This window comes from Alternaria conjuncta (assembly GCF_024043145.1).
Source record: "Alternaria conjuncta strain BMP 0040 chromosome Unknown scaffold_3, whole genome shotgun sequence".
NCBI classification, from domain to species: Eukaryota; Fungi; Ascomycota; class Dothideomycetes; order Pleosporales; family Pleosporaceae; genus Alternaria; species Alternaria conjuncta.
In genome coordinates, this window is record NW_026250092.1 from 143499 (window position 1) to 162587 (window position 19089).

The 19089-nt window shown below is 53.5% G+C and overlaps 3 protein-coding genes across 3 annotated transcripts; all 3 read left to right on the forward strand.

Moving 5' to 3' along the window:
- Positions 1-338: 338 nt before the first annotated feature.
- Positions 339-2011, forward strand: GUA1 (GMP synthase (glutamine-hydrolyzing); the record flags this gene model as incomplete). The annotated part of the gene is made up of 2 exons (XM_051466283.1): positions 339-1926; positions 1974-2011. The coding sequence occupies 2 exons, from the start codon at positions 339-341 to the stop codon at positions 2009-2011; spliced, it is 1626 nt and encodes a 541-aa protein (XP_051329138.1).
- Positions 2012-2667: 656 nt separating this feature from the next.
- On the forward strand, positions 2668-5446 carry J4E85_002004 (uncharacterized protein; the record flags this gene model as incomplete). Its single annotated transcript, XM_051466284.1, has 2 exons — positions 2668-3771; positions 3821-5446. The coding sequence occupies 2 exons, from the start codon at positions 2668-2670 to the stop codon at positions 5444-5446; spliced, it is 2730 nt and encodes a 909-aa protein (XP_051329139.1).
- Positions 5447-5991: 545 nt separating this feature from the next.
- RO1 (Dynein heavy chain, cytoplasmic) lies at positions 5992-19065 on the forward strand (the record flags this gene model as incomplete). Its single annotated transcript, XM_051466285.1, has 2 exons — positions 5992-6287; positions 6318-19065. 2 exons carry the CDS (start codon positions 5992-5994, stop codon positions 19063-19065), a joined length of 13044 nt encoding a protein of 4347 aa, XP_051329140.1.
- Between the last annotated feature and the right edge of the window lie 24 nt (positions 19066-19089).

Here is a 19089-nt window from a genome sequence, read left to right on the forward strand (position 1 = left end):
GTTGTACCTCATGCGGGGAAATTTTAAGCTAGACGTCTACAATGCGGTTCGTATGACCTCTTCTCGCGATTTCTCGGTAATGTATACATCAGAGTGATATATGAGCACAGGCGGCAGTCTGTGCTGCCTACGCGTTTCCATGGATGATCAAGCACGAGACAGCATTTTTCTGTTATCGATAAGAATTTTTCTGGAAAACCCCGCCAAAACTTTGTGAGAGTCAGTGACCGAGCCCCTCGTACCTTCTGCTTTCATATACCCGTCCCTTTCCTTTCTTCTTCTTTCTTTCCTTCTATCCCCTCTCTTTTTCACTTTCATCACACTCTTAGTACTTCAAGATGGCGACCGACCACACCGATCCGATCCCTCCCCACAAGACGTTCGACACCATCCTGGTGCTCGACTTCGGCTCGCAGTACACGCATCTGATCACTCGCCGTCTCCGCGAATTCAATGTCTACTGTGAGATGCTGCCATGCACTACCAAGATCGCCGATCTGCCCTTCACCCCCAAGGGAGTCATTCTCTCTGGTGGCCCCTACTCCGTCTACGAGGAAGGCGCTCCACACGTCGACCACGCCGTCTTCGATCTCGGCGTACCCATCCTCGGAATCTGCTACGGACTGCAGGAGATGGCATGGCACTTCGGAAAGAACGCCGGCGTAGTAGCTGGCGAGAAGAGGGAATACGGTCACGCCAACTTGAAGGTTGAGAGCCACGGCGGACACATGGACCAGCTGTTCAAGGACTTGGGCAACGACCTGGAGGTCTGGATGAGCCACGGCGACAAGCTGAGCAACATGCCTCAGGACTTCATGACGGTCGCGACAACCACCAATGCGCCGTTCGCGGGCATTGCGCACAAGACGAAGAAGTACTACGGTATCCAATTCCACCCCGAGGTCACACACACCAAGCAGGGCAAGGTTGTGCTCAAGAACTTCGCCGTCGACATTTGCGAGGCCAACACCAACTGGACCATGAGCAAATTCGTCGACCAGGAGATCACACGCATCAGGAAGCTGGTGGGCGACAAGGGACAGGTCATCGGTGCCGTTAGCGGTGGAGTCGATTCGACTGTCGCTGCAAAGCTGATGAAGGAGGCTATCGGCGACCGCTTCCACGCCGTCATGGTCGACAACGGTGTCCTCCGACTCAACGAGGCCGTTCAGGTCAAGAAGACACTCGACGAGGGCCTGGGTATCAACCTCACCGTCGTCGACGCGTCCGACCTCTTCCTCGACCGCCTGAAGGGTGTGACAGACGATCCCGAGAAGAAGCGCAAGATCATTGGAAACACCTTCATCGAGGTCTTCCAAAAGCAAGCCGATAAGATCAAGGCCGAAGCGCATGAATCTTCCAACGCAGGTGAGGTCGAGTGGCTCCTTCAGGGTACCCTGTATCCCGATGTCATCGAGTCGCTGTCCTTCAAGGGTCCTTCCCAAACCATCAAGACCCACCACAACGTCGGTGGTCTGCCAAAGGACATGAAGCTCAAGGTGATCGAGCCCCTTCGCGAGCTGTTCAAGGATGAAGTCCGCGCGCTGGGCAAAGAGCTTGGTATTCCAGAGGACCTTGTTTGGCGCCACCCCTTCCCCGGCCCAGGTATCGCCATCCGCATTCTGGGTGAAGTCACACGCGAGCAAGTCCGTATTGCGCGTGAAGCCGACTACATCTTTATCGAAGAGATCAGGGCTGCGGGCCTATACAACAAGATCAGCCAGGCGTTTGCAGCGCTTATGCCCGTTAGGGCCGTCGGTGTCATGGGTGATAAGCGCGTTCACGAGCAGGTTATTGCTCTGAGGGCAGTTGAGACGAGTGATTTCATGACGGCTGATTGGTTCCCCTTCGATGGAGAGTTCCTAAAGCGGGTTAGCAGGAGGATCGTGAATGAGGTGAACGGCGTTTGCCGCGTGGTATATGATAGTAAGTCCAAAATTTCATCTGAGCGAGGCAACTACTAACAACCCTAGTCACCAGCAAGCCTCCAGGAACTATCGAGATGGAGTAGACATGTCGTCTGGCGAGCGCGAGTGTGGGCGCGCAAAGTAGATGTAGTCGGCAAACAGGTTCTTAGCAAAAAGGTTTTTAGGCATTTGATACCCCGTATGAAGTATGATGAAGTACAAATACACAATTTCGATTCAATTTTCATCCAATACCGAAGTGCTGCCAGATCGCTGTGGAGATACTCGATGTATTTCAAGGTAGCAGATCGACTCTGAAAGCGAGGTGAGTATCTCGAAGCTACCATGAGTAAGCCGTTGCGAGAGCTTGAGCTTCTTCGCACGTTGTGGTGCTGGTATGTGAATTTTCGTGCAAGATAGGTGATGGATGTCAAATGAGTAAAACACAGCACGACTCCGGTACAGATCCACGCACATGCCCCGAATTTACTTATGTACCCCGGAGACTACTTTGACGTTAGATCACCCACTTTGCATGTTTTCATCTTCATGTAGGCTCCAGGGTGTTCAGTTTTTCCCTTGTATAAGATGAGTGTGGCGGTGCAACGAGCGGACTCCCGCGGGCGAGACGTCGATCTGGAGCTGGGACGGAAGGGACCCTTGCATGAGACAGCTCCCCAGCTACGCAACCCAGCCAAATCTCGAAACGAAAATACTTCACGCTCTGCCACGCGAAGTTATCAACGATTATAACGATGCGATGAATCGATCCTCATCCTCGGGCTCACGCGCCCGCCAATCCTCACAACAACCCACACCCCTCCGTGCCAGTTCCACGCGCCGCCCATCCTCGCGCCCCAGCCAGACATCGCGCTCTACATCCTTCGCACCTTCTCTCCGGCGGCGCACAACAGGGCAATCGATATTGTCACTTGACATCGACAATGACGACCCCGAAGCCGCGGAGACAACACACGCCGACGCGGCCATCGTCGAAGAGATAGCCGAGATAAAGCGGTACGAGGACTTTACAACTATAGACTGGGTACAAGACGCCGCCCGCGAACAACTCCGACGCAAAGCGCGCCGGCGCGAAAGAGACAACATCGGCGTGCGAAAAGATGGGCGAACTGGGAAAGTGTTCTTAGGCCGGGGACGCGGCAAGTGGAGGAGGAAGATCGCAGAGGCATATGATGCGGGCCAAGCATGGATTGTTGTCACGCTTGTCGGCGCAGCGATAGGACTCAACGCAGCATTTCTGAATATCGTGACAGAGTGGCTTAGCGATATCAAGCTGGGCCATTGCACCACGGCTTTCTACCTCAACGAGAGTTTCTGCTGTTGGGGTGCTGAGGGAGGTTGCCCTGAGTGGAAGCGCTGGAGTGGGTTCTGGCCTGTGAACTATGTACTTTACATACTCTTCGCAGCGCTGTTCTCCTTCACGGCTGCTAGGCTGGTCAAGAGCTTTGCGCCGTATGCAGCTGGATCGGGGATATCGGAGATGAAATGCATCATTGCGGGTTTCGTCATGAAAGGCTTCTTGGGCTTCACTACACTCTTCATCAAGTCGATTGGCTTGCCGCTTGCTATTGCATCGGGACTGTCGGTCGGCAAAGAAGGGCCTAGTGTGCATTACGCTGTCTGCACGGGCAATGTGATCAGTAGGTTCTTCGACAAGTACAGGAGGAATGCGGCCAAGACGAGGGAGATACTATGTGCGAGCGCAGCGGCCGGTGTAGGGGTGGCTTTTGGAAGTCCGATTGGAGGCGTGCTTTTCTCGCTGGAGGAGATGAGCAACCAGTTTCCACTCAAGACCCTCTGGCGGAGCTACTTCTGTGCGCTGGTCGCTACAGCTGTCCTTGCTGTAAGTACGACAATTGGAGATACTGGACTTCTGTGCTGATTTGTGCCAGGCTATGAACCCTTTCCGGACCGGTCAGCTCGTCATGTTCAACGTCTCCTACGACCGCTCTTGGCACTTCTTCGAAACTCTCTTCTATATCATCATTGGTATCTTCGGCGGTCTCTACGGCGCTTTTGTCATCAAGTGGAACCTCAAGATGCAGGTATTTCGCAAGAAGTACCTTTCTGCATACCCCATCACAGAAGCTGTCACTCTCGCTGTCATCACCGGCGTGATTTGCTACCCCAACATGTTCTTGAGGATTGATATGACTGAGAGTATGGAGATACTGTTTCAAGAGTGTGAGGGCGACAAGGACTACGATCAGCTTTGTGACGCGAATCATCGCTGGCACAATGTCACGACACTTGCTATTGCCACAGTGCTACGTACGCTGTTGGTAGTCATCTCGTTCGGGTGCAAAGTGCCGGCTGGTATCTTTGTGCCTAGTATGGCTATCGGTGCAGCATTCGGTCGTATGGTCGGCATCTGCGTCCAGGCTTTACACGAGTCTTTCCCCAGCTCAGCCTTTTTCTCGGCCTGCGACCCAGATGGACCGTGTATTACGCCTGGCACCTACGCCTTCCTTGGCGCAGCAGCAGCACTTAGTGGCATCATGCACATCACCGTCAGCGTCGTGGTCATCATGTTCGAGATCACTGGCGCATTGACATACATTCTTCCCACTATGATAGTCGTCGGCGTCACGAAAGCGGTCAGTGAACGTTTCGGCCATGGCGGAATCGCAGACCGCATGATTTACTTGAACGGCTACCCGTTCCTCGACAGCAAAGAAGAACATACGTTTGGTGTTCCAGTCAGTCAAGTCATGGCCAGCCGCGTAGTCTGTCTACAGGCCTCAGGCATGGAACTTCGACAAATGGAACGTCTAATGAACGAAAACGCATACCAAGGCTACCCCATCGTGGAAGACATGAAGACAAAGACTCTAATCGGTTATATCGGCCGCACAGAACTTCGTTATGCGATCGATCGCGCGAAGATCGAGCAACAGGCTCCAGGTCATGCGAAGTGCTACTTCTCTTCATCCTCGTCTACTAGCAACCCGGGGTCCCGAAGTGCAAGCGGCACTGGTCCACCAGCACCGAACACGACATTTGACTCTATACCCACTACTTCGTCTCAAACATCACTCGACTTCACCCGCTACATCGATCCAACGCCACTCTCAGTCCACCCTCGTCTTCCCCTCGAAACGGTCATGGAGCTCTTCAAGAAGATGGGCCCACGCGTGATATTGATCGAATACCGCGGCCGTCTGACTGGTCTCGTTACCATCAAGGATTGTCTCAAATACCAATTTAAAGTTGAGGCAGGAGGTGCACATGGTGGTGGAGCAGGCAATGGCGAGGAGGGCATGGAGAAGCTGGCGGGTTGGGGGAAGGCTGTGGTCAATTGGGGGAGAAGGAAGGTTGGTTTGAAGGAGGTGGGAGAGGTTAGGCTAGCAAGCCCTACCACTGCGACTGCCAGGGATGGGCGAGATGAGAGACGGGGGAGTGGCCATGATGAAAGAGGGGATGGAGCATTTGCGGTGGGGGACGACGATGACGATGATACCGGAGACGGTAGAAGAAGTACGGATGTGGAGCTGGAAGACCGAAGTAGAGATAGATAGCGTTTATTCCCGAACCAGAGTCTCGCCGTTTGCAGTCCTGAAACTCCCGTGCCCGCCTTTCGTACCTGAGATGAAAGGAGCAGGTGGGCTAGCCTAGAAAGTGGAGCCAGCGTTAGCTTACTTTGCACGTGGTGAGCTGTCATTGCTTGTCGCCATTCGCCGCTGCCTATGTGGGAGGAAGTGGCTGCTGGACGTGCAAAAAGCCAACATTGCAACAGCATCCGCAAACGACGCGTCCCCAACCGTTACCACGATTTCCACGCCTTGTGTTGCACTGCATGACCCCGAATTGAGGAGCCAATCAGACGCTGATCACTCCGCTTCCCCTGCCGCTCCCACTAGTCAGGATAAGCGTGTGACGGCCGTGCGCGTCGACTTCGCGTACGCCTACTCAGGAAATATACTGAGACAAAGGCACCACCATCACCGCCGGCGCACCGAGTCCCTCGTGAGAAACAGCAATCACTCCGCCTTCCGTCCGTCGCTACTCCGCTCGAAGCGCAAACCCCATGTCTTCATAGCGACACACGCGATAAACAATCAACATGGAGGGACCCTTGAACCCAGGGGCGCCCAACGGCAGCATACGCACACCCAGCCCCTCGCCACCCTCGATAGACCCCCAGCTCATCGTCGACCACCTGGAAAAGGTACTTGACGTCAGTCTGGGCGCCTCTAAGGAAGATCTTTTTGCACCCGGCAGTCTGCTCTCGAGCGCCAAGCTGCAGGACACGCTGCAACGATGCGCCCGCTTCGCCTCCGAGGGGCAGTCCGCGCTCTACGTTGTGAAAGACCGAGCCGATGAAGCCCGCATCGATGGCCTGGATGGAGCAAACGGCAGGTACCCTTCTGACGGGGAAGGAACCTCCAGACTGACACAAGCAGCAGGGGCGACCCAGCGCTTCACCTACACCATTTCGACTGAGATTACCGCTTCTCCTACCTGCGCAGCATTTGTTGTTATTTCGAAGCGACCGATACCCATAGACCCCGCGATACCCCTTAGCCAGCAGGTCCTTATTCAGACGCTGCCCGGTTTTATACTTTCTAATAACGCTTCTTCGCCCGACGGCACTCCCTATGAGTTTCTTCGTTCTCTCATTCAGTCTGCGGTCGAGCCGTACTTTGACACCTACACCAAGAGCACGCGCGACCTGGCGGGGAAATACAGCAAGGGCGATAATGATGCGAGGACGGGTATTTCGGCGACACGGAAGAAGATTGCGGAACTGGCCGTCAGTCTGGGCAATCTGGAGCAGAATGTTGAGATTCCGGAGCTGCTTCTGCCTCTCCACCCGCTCATCCAGAGTGCGCTCGACGATGCTGCCCAGCACAACGTGAAGCCCTCCCCAGAACTCATTCCCCCTGGCATTGTTCAAGACAGCAGCTTCCTTAACGGATTGCAGTCGACGGTCAACGGATGGATCAAGTCGATACAGACAATCACAAAGACATCCCGAGATGTATCAACTGGGACTGCAGCGCAAGAGATCAACTTCTGGATCTCTATGGAGTCAAGGCTGCAGGACATTGAGACTCAACTGGGCAGTCCCGGTGTTAGGCTCACTCTGGACGTGTTGAAGAATGCGAAGCGTTTCCAAGCGACGGTCAGCTTCAGCGCAGATACTGGACTCAAGGAGAGCACGGATCTGGTCCAGAAGTACAACCAGCTGATGCGCGAATTTCCTCTCGACCAGCTGCTATCTTCGACCTCACTACAAGCAGTACAGGAAGCGATACAGGCCATCTTCAGCCACATGAACAAGAAGCTCCGCATTTGCCCCTACCCCGTCCGCCGAGCGCTTCCTCTCGTGGAGGCTATTTCCGGCGACCTCGACAAGCAACTGCACAATCTCCTACACGGCAAGACACTCATGCACATGGACTACCCTGAGTTCCAGGCGATCATGGCTGTCGCTGAGAGCATCTGGCGCACATGGGAGGAAAACGTAAAGGAATTCACTAATGTTGCTCGTGAGGTGACCAGGCGAAGGAACGAGAAGTTCATCCCGATCAAGATTGCAGCTAGGCACAAGGAGACGGAGGAGCGCATTCGCTACATTACAACGTTCCGCAAGAACCACGAGCAGCTTCAGCGAACCATCGTTAATGTCCTGGGTTCGCAATCTTCCTTATCCGAGAGCGCTCCCGCCAAGGAGGCGGTCATCATCGAGGAGATCGGTGATGTTGACGCCGTCAAAGAAGTCAAGGAGGCTTACGATGTGCTCAAGGACGTCGATGTCCTGGATGTCTCTCCTGAAGGCACACGGCTTTTCGAGCAAGCAGAGCAGAAGTACAACGAGCGTACTTCCCGTGTCGAGAACTCCATCATCGCTAGGTTGCGAGACCGTCTTGGTACCGCCAAGACCGCCAGTGAGATGTTCCGCGTCTTCTCCAAGTTCAATCCGCTTTTTGTGCGACCTAAGATTCGGGGAGCCATTTCCGAATACCAGACTCAGCTCATTGAGAATGTCAAGCAGGATATCTTGGCACTTCACGAGCGCTTCAAGCGCCAGTACGGTAATTCGGAAGCTCATGCCATGGCGCAGCTTCGCGATTTCCCTCCGGTCTCCGGTGCTGTTATCTGGGCTCGACAGATTGAAACACAGCTGGAGAGCTACATGGGCAAGGTCGAAGATATCCTCGGTAAGGACTGGGCGCTACATGCTGAAGGTCAAAAGCTCCAGGCTGAGAGCAGCATGTTCAAGAAGAAGCTCGACACCAGGCCGATCTTTGAGTCATGGCTTCAGGAAGTGGCGAGGAGGAAACTTCAGATCTCAGGACGCCTCTTCCTTGTCAGCAGGAACCGTGCCGCAGGAAACATCTTGGAGCTGAACGTCAACTTTGACGCGCAAGTCATTGCGCTGTTCAAGGAAGTTCGTAACCTGACATGGCGCGGCTACCAAGTGCCTCACGGCATCAACAACATCTCGAAAGAGGCCAAGCGTGTCTACCCCTACGCAGTCAGCTTAATGGAGAGTGTCCGCACGTACACCCAGACTCTGCGCTCGATTTCTGAGATTGGCGGAGTTGCGCTCTTACTCAACAACTACGTTAACGAGGTTCAAGCGCTTGTCGGCAAAGGTGTTCCCCTCAAGTGGGAGTCTTTTGTTCATGCTTACGATCTTCATGTCCGACAATCTGGTTTCCCTGTTGGCGGTGGTAGCGTCCGTAGTGAGAGCAAGCATGTTCAATTCGTACGTGACTTCGCAGCTACAACGTCACTACTTCAACTCAAGGTTGCAACGCTCATCAACATCAACGCTGCGATTGAGAAATCGCTCAAGGATTTGGAGACATGTCCTTACACCAAGGAAGCCTTCCAACAGAACCTCGAAACTATCCAGAAGTCCATCGATCAGCTCAACCTTGAGAGCTACGCCAATCTTGACTCTTGGGTTTCTGATATGAATGCGCGCATCGAATCGATTTTGCTGGTCCGTCTCAGCCGAGCTATTGCATTGTGGATTGAGGTCTTCAATAATGTAGACGAGGAAGATCGAACTCGACGCCCAGTCAGTGAAGTTGTCTCGACGGAGGCACCAGAAGTCAAGCCGACTCTGGCGCGATTGACTCTTGAGATTACTATGCGCAACCAGGTCATTTACCTCAGCCCTCCGGTAGAATACGCCCGTGCAAGCTGGCTTGAGCAACTACAGCAATGGCTCGCCATCATTTGCACTCTTCAGAAGATCAAGGCTTCACGATACGAGATCCGACTTGAAGCGACCAACGACACCTCTGCCAGCCAGTTCTCTGACTTGCCAAGCCGGTGCACCGACTCGCTCATTGAAGTCTATGGCGCTGTCGAAGGCAAGCTCCGTGACATCTCATCATACGTGGATGAGTGGCTCCAGTTCCAATCTCTATGGGATCTGCAGTCAGACCATGTCTACGACATCCTTGGCGAAGATCTTTCACGATGGCTACAACTACTCCAGGAAATTCGTAAGACTCGCGCTACCTTCGACAACTCTGACATCAGTCGCCAGTTTGGATATGTCACTGTCGACTACGACCAAGTGCAGGTCAAGGTCAACGCCAAGTACGACCAATGGCAGCAGGAAATTCTCACCAAGTTTGCCAGTAGGCTTGGTCAGCGCATGAACGACGTTTACGTGCAGATAGAGAAGGCGCGTAAGGATCTTGAGATGCAGACCCTGGAGGCCTCATCCACTGCTCAGGCTGTCTCTTTTATTACAACAGTACAGCAATGCAAGAGGAAGGTTCTCGAATGGGAGCCAGAGATGTCCACTTTCCGTCAAGGTCAAGCAACTCTGGCTCGCCAGCGTTACCAGTTCCCGTCCGACTGGCTGCAGATGGAACAGATCGATCATGAATGGCAGACGCTGAACGAGGTTCTGGAGAGGAAGACCAAGATTGCGAACGATCAAGCTGACGCGCTGCGCGCCAAGATTGGCGCGGAGGACAAAGTCGTCAGCCAGAAGATTGTAAACATCACCGGAGAGTGGGCAGAGGACAAGCCTGTTGCAGGTAACCTGGCGCCAGCCGAAGCCTCAGCCATTCTGGCCAAGTTCGACCAGAAGCTTAGCCAGCTTCAGAACGAGTCCAGTAACATCTCGAAGGCCAAGGAAGCTCTTGGACTACCACCATCTCCAGAAAACGCACTTGAGACCCTGCTGGAGGAAGTGCAAGACTTCAAATCCGTCTGGTCTGCGCTTGGCACCATCTGGGCCAGCATCGACGACCTTCGTGAGGTGTTGTGGACCAGCATTCAGCCCCGCAAGCTGCGACAGAACCTTGACAACTTGCTCAAGATGACCAAGGACATGCCCAGCCGGATGCGCCAGTACCAGGCTTTCGAATTCGTTCAGACTACCCTGAAGCAACTTCTAAAAGAAAACACGATTCTTGCAGAACTGCGCTCTGACGCCGTCAAAGAGCGCCATTGGGTCAAGATTTTCAAGAACCTGAGGCCACAGAAGCGATACTCCGCCATCTCCATGACACTCGGTGATGTCTGGGACCTTAAGCTCGGCCCTAGCGAAAAGATCATTCGCGATGTCATTACTCAAGCAGCAGGCGAGATGGCACTTGAGGAGTTCATCAAGCAGGTCCGCGAGACTTGGCAGAACTACTCTTTGGAGCTCGTCAACTACCAGAACAAGTGCCGTCTTATCAGGGGATGGGACGACCTGTTCGCTAAGTGCAGCGAAAACCTTAACTCATTGCAGGCTATGCGCCACTCGCCTTACTACAAGGAGTTCGAGGAAGAGGCGTCTTCTTGGGAGGACAAGCTCAATCGCGTGCATGTTCTGTTCGATGTATGGATCGATGTGCAACGTCAATGGGTCTACCTGGAGGGCGTGTTCACTGGTAACGCTGACATCAAGCACCTGCTCCCTATGGAGTCGGCTCGTTTCCAGAACATCAACTCTGAGTTCTTGTCAGTCATGAAGAAGGTCTCGCGACAGCCTTTCGTGCTCGAAGTCCTCAACATCTCCGGTGTGCAGAAGTCGTTGGAACGCCTCGCCGAGCTATTGAACAAGATCCAGAAGGCACTCGGAGAGTATCTGGAGCGCGAGCGTGTATCCTTCCCTCGCTTCTACTTCGTTGGTGACGAGGATCTACTGGAAATCATCGGTAACAGTAACGATGTTATGCGTATTGCCAAACATCTGCGAAAGATGTTTGCTGGTATCTCTGGACTTATCACTGATGAGGACGGCGTCATTCAAGGATTCACGTCCAAGGAAGGAGAGGAAGTTACGCTTCGCAAAGAAATCTCGCTCGTCAAGACACCCAGGATCAATGAATGGCTCGGCGCCCTTGAAGCCAACATGAAGACTACTCTGGCCGAGTTGACTTTCGAAGCTTACGAAGAGTTCGCTCAACTCATTGAGCCTGATGCGATGGACCCGGAAGCTTTCACCAACTACATCGCCAAGTACCCAACGCAAGTGGTCGTCCTCGGAACGCAGATCGCTTGGACCCATGCTGTAGAGAAGTCTCTTTCTGAAGAAGGCACAACCTTGCCTCAGTTGTACGAGAAGCAAGTAAACGTCTTGAAGCTCCTCGCTACCGCTGTTCTGGGCGACCTTGAACCCATTCAGCGTCGCAAGTGCGAGGACCTCATCACTGAGTTTGTACACCAGCGAGACGTCATCCACAAGCTTGACAAGGTCGGTGCACGCTCTCCTACCCATCACATGTGGCTATTATGCATGCGATACATGTATGAGCCCGGCAATGATCTCTTGCAGCGATTGAGGATCAAGATGGCAAATGCCGTTCTCGACTACGGTTTCGAGTACCTGGGTGTTGCCGATCGCCTTGTGCGCACACCTCTTACCGACCGCTGTTTCCTCACCCTCACCCAGGCGCTTTGTCAGCGACTTGGTGGTTCGCCATACGGTCCTGCTGGTACTGGTAAGACTGAGTCGGTCAAAGCTCTTGGTGTACAGCTTGGACGCTTTACCCTTGTGTTCTGTTGTGACGACACTTTCGACTTCCAAGCTATGGGTCGTATCTTCCTTGGTATTTGCCAGGTTGGAGCCTGGGGTTGTTTCGACGAGTTCAACCGTCTGGAAGAGCGTATCCTGTCGGCTGTGTCTCAGCAGATTCAAAACATTCAGCTGGGTCTCAAGAAGGGCGCTGAGGACGACAAGTCTCAGATCGAGCTTATTGGTCGTCAACTGAAGGTCAACGGTAACACTGGAGTCTTCATTACCATGAATCCTGGTTATGCAGGTCGATCGAATTTGCCCGACAACCTCAAGAAGCTCTTCCGAAGCGTGGCCATGTCCAAGCCCGACAAGGAGCTTATCGCCGAAGTCATGCTGTACTCCCAAGGTTTCTCGCAAGCGAAAGAGCTGTCGAAGCAGGTCGTACCGTTCTTCGACAAGTGCTCAGCTGGTCTATCCAAGCAGGCTCATTACGACTTTGGTCTGCGTGCACTGAAGAGTGTGCTCGTCAGCTCTGGTGGATTGAAGCGAGCCCGCATCGCCGCTCAGCAAGACTCTCAGACTCTGGATGAAGCCAGCATGGAGCCTCAAATCATCATCCAGAGCTTACGCGAAACAATGGCACCGAAGCTTATCCGCTCTGATGTCGAGCTCTTGATGGCCATTCAAGAGGAGGCTTTCCCTGGTGTGGAATACATCCCTGCGCCTCTCGACAAGTTGACCGAAGCTATCCACAAGTGCGCCGCGGAGTCGAAGCTCGTGGTTAGCGATTCCTGGTTGACCAAGATCATTCAACTTTACCAGATTCAGAAGCTGCACCACGGTGTCATGATGGTCGGTTCTTCCGGATCTGGAAAAACTGCTGCCTGGAGGACGCTTCTCTCTGCCCTTCAAGCCGTGGAGGGAGTGGAAGGCGTCTGTCACGTCATCGATCCCAAAGTCATGTCAAAGGAACAGCTTTACGGAACTCTCGACAGCACCACACGTGAGTGGACCGATGGTCTTTTCACAAGCATACTGCGTAAGATCGTCGACAACCTTCGTGGTGAAGACACTAAGCGTCACTGGATCGTGTTTGATGGTGATGTTGACCCTGAGTGGGTCGAGAACTTGAACTCAGTGCTTGACGACAACAAGCTTCTCACCCTGCCAAACGGAGAGCGTCTCAACTTGCCATCCAACGTTCGCATCATGTTTGAAGTTGAGACTCTCAAGTACGCCACACTGGCTACCGTCTCCCGTTGCGGTATGGTCTGGTTCAGCGACGATACTGTGGAGGTCGATATGATGATTAAGAACTACATCGAGCATCTCAAGACTACACCGTTCGAAGACCTCGAAGACGATTCGGTCGCTCCAGGTCAGATGTCGCAGAAGACGATGACGACACAGGGTCTCATCGCCGACTTCTTGCACATCAAGCTTACCCAGGACCGCTTCATTGAGAAGGCTCTCAGCATGGCTAGGAAGTTCAAGCATATCATGGAGTACACCGACATCCGTGCGCTCAACACACTGTTCTCGCTGCTCAACAAAGCATGCCGCAATGTTCTGGAGTACAATGTGCAGCACCCGGACTTTTCCCTTGAGGATGACAAGATGGAGACTTATCTCGCGAAGAAGTTGCTCGTAGCCTTAGTCTGGGCTTTGGTCGGTGATTGCCCTCTTATGGAGCGCAAGCAATTTGGAGATCTTATCGCTGGTCTTACTGACGTTGAGCTCCCCGCACTGAATGAGACCACTTCGCTCATTGATTACGACGTCAAACCTGACAAGCCAGAGTGGGACACATGGCAGAGCCAGGTACCGAACGTCGAAGTCAACACCCATTCCGTTACTCAAACCGACGTGGTTATTCCCACGTTGGACACGGTCCGCCACGAGGATGTTCTCTACTCTTGGCTCGCGGAGCACAAGCCCCTACTCCTTTGCGGTCCTCCGGGTTCTGGAAAGACCATGACCTTGTTCAGCGCACTTCGAAAGCTACCCAACATGCAGGTTGTTGGTCTCAATTTCTCCAGTGCCACTACCCCCGATCTTCTCATCAAGACCTTCGAGCAGTACTGTGAATACAAGAAGACTCTCAATGGCGTGCAGCTTACCCCTACCCAAGTTGGTCGCTGGCTCGTCATTTTCTGTGACGAGATCAACTTGCCGGCACCCGACAAGTACGGTACTCAACGAGCTATCTCCTTCTTGCGACAGCTTGTTGAGCACAACGGTTTCTGGAGGACATCTGACAAGACTTGGGTTACACTCGATCGCATTCAATTCGTTGGTGCCTGTAACCCTCCCACCGATGCTGGACGTACGCCTATGGGCCTCAGGTTCTTACGCCACGCTCCGCTCATCATGGTCGATTACCCTGGACAGCAATCTCTTCTTCAGATTTACGGCACCTTCAATACCGCCGTACTCAAAATTATCCCGACTCTACGAGGTTACGCAGACGCTCTTACAAGGGCTATGGTGCAGCTATATGCGGAGTCACAAAAGCGCTTCACACCGGACATCCAGCCACATTACGTTTACTCTCCTCGTGAGCTTACTCGATGGGTACGTGGTATCTACGAGGCACTACGACCACTTGAGACTTTGCCGATCGAAGGTCTCGTTCGTATCTGGGCACACGAGGCACTCCGCCTGTTCCAGGATCGTCTTATCGCAGAGGAAGAGAGGCAATGGACTGAAGAGTGCGTCCACCGTATTGCGGCTGAACACTTCCCTACCATCGACGAAGAGAAGGCTCTTGGTGGCCCCATCCTCTTCTCTAACTGGCTATCCAAGAACTACGTGCCGGTTGAGCGTGAGCAGCTTCGCGAGTTCGTTAAAGCCCGTCTCCGTACTTTCTGCGAAGAAGAAGTGGATGTGCCACTCATCCTATTCAACGACGTGCTCGAGCACGTACTTCGCATCGATCGTGTCTTCCGTCAACCACAGGGCCATCTCATCCTCATCGGTGTCAGTGGATCTGGAAAGACAACCCTGTCTCGCTTCGTGGCCTGGATGAACGGTCTAAGCGTCTACCAAATCAAGGTCCACGGAAAGTACTCAGGCGAAGACTTTGACGAAGACTTGCGTACCGTGCTTCGACGATGCGGTTGCAAGGGCGAGAAGATCTGCTTCATCATGGACGAAGCCAATGTTCTTGACTCCGGTTTCCTCGAGCGCATGAACACTCTCCTGGCCAACGCGGAGGTTCCTGGTCTGTTCGAAGGTGACGAGTACGCTTCCTTGCTTACTGCTATCAAAGAGGGTGCGCAGCGACAAGGCATCATTCTCGACTCACAGGAAGAGCTGTACAAGTGGTTTACGGAGCAAATTGTCAAGAACCTTCATGTTGTGTTCACCATGAATCCACCCGAAGAGGGTCTTTCGTCGAAGGCAGCCACCAGTCCTGCTCTTTTCAACCGTTGCGTGCTCAACTGGTTCGGAGACTGGTCAGACCAGGCTCTTTACCAAGTCAGCTCAGAGCTCACACAATCTGTTGATCTCGACCGCGCCAACTACGTTGCACCGGATAGCATTCCCGTCGCTTACCGCGGACTCACCCTTCCGCCTTCCCACCGCGAAAGTGTGGTCAATGCCATGGTCGCTGTACACCACTCGCTACGCAGCAAGAACGCGAAGTTGCAGAAGACACAGAACCGGAAGATGTACCTTACCCCACGTCACTTCTTGGACTTCGTTGCGCAGTACGTCAAGCTTTACAACGAAAAGCGCGAAGATCTCGAGGAGCAGCAGCGCCATCTCAACGTCGGTCTTGAGAAGCTGCGCGAGACATTCGACAAGGTCAAGGAATTGCGAGCAAGCCTTGCACAGAAGCAGACGCAGCTCACTAAGAAGGATGCAGAAGCGAACGAAAAGCTGCAACGTATGATTGCGGACCAGAACGAGGCGGAACAGAAGAAGGCTGGATCGATCAAGATGCAAGCTCAGCTTGCGAAGGACAAGGAGGAGATTCAGAAGCGACAAGAGGTGGTAGAACACGATTTGGCGGCTGCCGAGCCGGCTGTGGCGGAGGCACAGAAGAGTGTGCAGAACATCAAGCGACAGCATCTTACCGAAGTCCGATCTATGCAGAATCCTCCTGCTGGTGTCAAGCTCGCTTTGGAAGCCGTCTGCACGATTCTTGGACACAAGCCCGACAGCTGGAAGACTATCGTTTCCATCGTCAGGCGTGACGACTTCATCGCCAGTATCGTACAGTTCGACAACGAGAGGCAGATGACTGCAGGCCACCGCAGGAAGATGCAGAAGGAATATCTTTCCCAAGAAGACTTCACTTTCGAGAAGGTCAATCGCGCTTCCAAGGCTTGCGGTCCCCTTGTACAATGGGTATCTGCGCAAGTTACCTACTCCGACATCCTTGACCGCGTCGGTCCCCTACGTGCCGAAGTCGAGAACCTGCAAGTTGAGCTTCAGAAGACAGAGGAGGGCGCCAAGGAAACCCAGGTCCTCATCCAGAACCTCGAGGAGAGCATTGGCCGATACAAGACTGAGTACGCGGCTTTGATCAGTGAAACTCAGGCCATCAAGACGGAGATGGCGACCGTTCAGTTCAAGGTCGACCGCAGTGTCCGCCTTCTCGACAGCTTGTCCTCTGAACGCGTTCGATGGGAGGAGAGCAGCAAGTCTTTCGATTCTCAGATCGACACCATCGTTGGTGACGTCTTGGTTGCAGCTGCGTTCATCGCTTATGCCGGTTACTACGACCAACAGTACAGGAAAGCGCTTACAGAGGACTGGTACGATCACCTCAAACACTCCGGAATTAGCTTCAAGCCAACAAATCCATTCACGGAATATCTCTCGACTGCTGATGACCGCCTGAACTGGCAACACAATGGTCTGCCGGTCGACGACCTGTGCACCGAGAACGCCATCATCCTGCAGAGGTTCAACCGCTACCCGCTTATCATCGATCCTTCTGGCAGAACAACAGAGTTCTTGCAGAACGAATGCAAGGATCGCCGTCTCACGGTAACTAGCTTCTTGGATGATTCATTCACCAAACAACTTGAGAGTTCCCTGCGTTTCGGTAACCCAATCTTGATTCAGGATGCCGAACATCTGGATCCCATCCTTAACCACGTTCTCAACAAGGAGTACCAGAAAACTGGAGGTCGTGTGCTCATTCAACTCGGCAAGCAGGAGATCGACTTTTCGCCGTCTTTCCGCCTCTACCTCTCAACACGCGATCCTTCCGCCAACTTCGCTCCTGACATCTGCAGTCGTACCACGTTCGTCAACTTTACTGTCACGCAGAGCAGCTTGCAGACACAGACACTGAACGAAGTCCTCAAGTCCGAGCGACCTGATGTTGATGAGCGCCGATCCAACCTCATCAAGATGCAAGGAGAGTTCGCAGTCCATCTTCGTCAGCTTGAGAAGCGACTGCTTCAAGCTCTCAACGAGTCGCGCGGTAACATTCTGGACGACGACCGCGTCATCGAAACGCTCGAGACGCTCAAGAAGGAGGCCAAGGAGATTTCGGACAAGGTCTCCGAGACCGCTGGCGTTATGACAGAGGTCGAGAACATCACAAAGGAGTACACTGTTGTCGCTCGTTCTTGCTCAGCTATCTTCGCTGTGTTGGAGCAACTGCACCATCTCAACCACTTTTACCAGTTCTCGCTCCAGTACTTTACTCAGATCTTTGAGACTGTGCTGCGCAAGATTCGCAACTCCAACATCACTGGTCATGCTGCCCGTATTGAGCAGATCGTTACTGAGCTCTTCGTTGACGCATACCGCCGCACTTCGCTCTCCTTGCTCCAGAAGGACCGTGTTACGTTTGCTATGCTGCTCGTGCAAGCGGCGCCCTACAAGATGGACAAGGCACACATCGATCAGATCCTTGACCCCGACCTGAAGGGTATCGATGTGTCAACCGAGACAGAGCGTAAAGAGGAGGCCATGGAGCGTGCCAGCAAGATCCCGATGTTTAAGGAAGAGCTGCCAAAGATTGAAGACAGCGCTTGGGATGCTTTCCTCAATGAAGAAATGGGAGAGCGACATGTACCGCAGGCTTGGCCAGAAGATCTTACCAAGTTCGACAAGCTACTACGAGCTCTCGTCTTGGTCAAGCTATTCCGTGTGGATCGCTTCGTACCCGCCGTCGAGCGCTTTGTTACTGAGGTGTTTGGCAAGGGCATCCTAGATGCCAGCGGTGATCTAGGCGATATTGTCAAGCAAGTCAACGCAGTAACCCCGGTGGCGCTCAGCTCCAGTCCTGGATTCGATGCAAGTTACAAGGTCGACAATCTTGTAGAGAGGGAGCAAGTCAGCTGCACAAACATTGCCATGGGTTCCAACGAAGGTGCCGCATCAGCCGACAAAGCCATCGCTAACGCCGCCACTACAGGCAACTGGGTACTTGTCAAGAACGTCCATCTCGCTCCACAATGGTTGCAATCGCTTGAGAAGCGTCTTGAAGCTCTCAAGCCCAACCCCGACTTCCGTCTCTTCCTGTCAATGGAGTCCAGCCCCAAGATTCCGGTCAACCTACTTCGCGCTTCTCGCGTCCTATCCTACGAGCAGCCTGCTGGAGTCCGTGCCAACATGAAAGACTCGCTCTCTTCGTTGGCCGAGAAGGCCACCAAGCCGCCGGTGGAGAAGGCACGTGTCTACCTCCTCTTATCCTTCCTCCACGCAGTCATTCAAGAGCGTCTTCGCTACGCGCCGACTTTGGGATGGAAGGGCTTCTGGGAGTTCAATGACAGTGACTACGAATGCTGCAGTTTCATCATCGACACATGGGTCGACACCGTCGCACAAGGCCGATCTAACATCGCCCCTACCAAGATCCCATGGGAGATGCTCCGTTACCTCATCACAGAGATGTACGGTGGCAAGATCGACGACGCAGAAGACTGGCGCATTCTCGCTTCTCTCGTCGATGCTACTATGACACCAGCCGCCTTTGAGGACAACTTCAAAATCGTCAAGGATACCGAGCACAGCGAAGGTCTCGAACTACCTACCTCGACTAGCTGGAAGGACTTCATGGGCTGGGTCAATGACCTTCCCGAGCGCGAGCCGCCTACTTACCTTGGCTTGCCTGCCAATGCAGAGAAGCTGTTGTTGGTCGGTCAGGCCAATGCCATGGTTGGCGGTTTGAAGAGGGTGTTGGATATGTTGGATGAGGGCGAGCAGGTTATGGCTGAGGCGGAGACTGAGGTCGAGGGTTAGTGGTCTTATGACCTGTATTAGGCG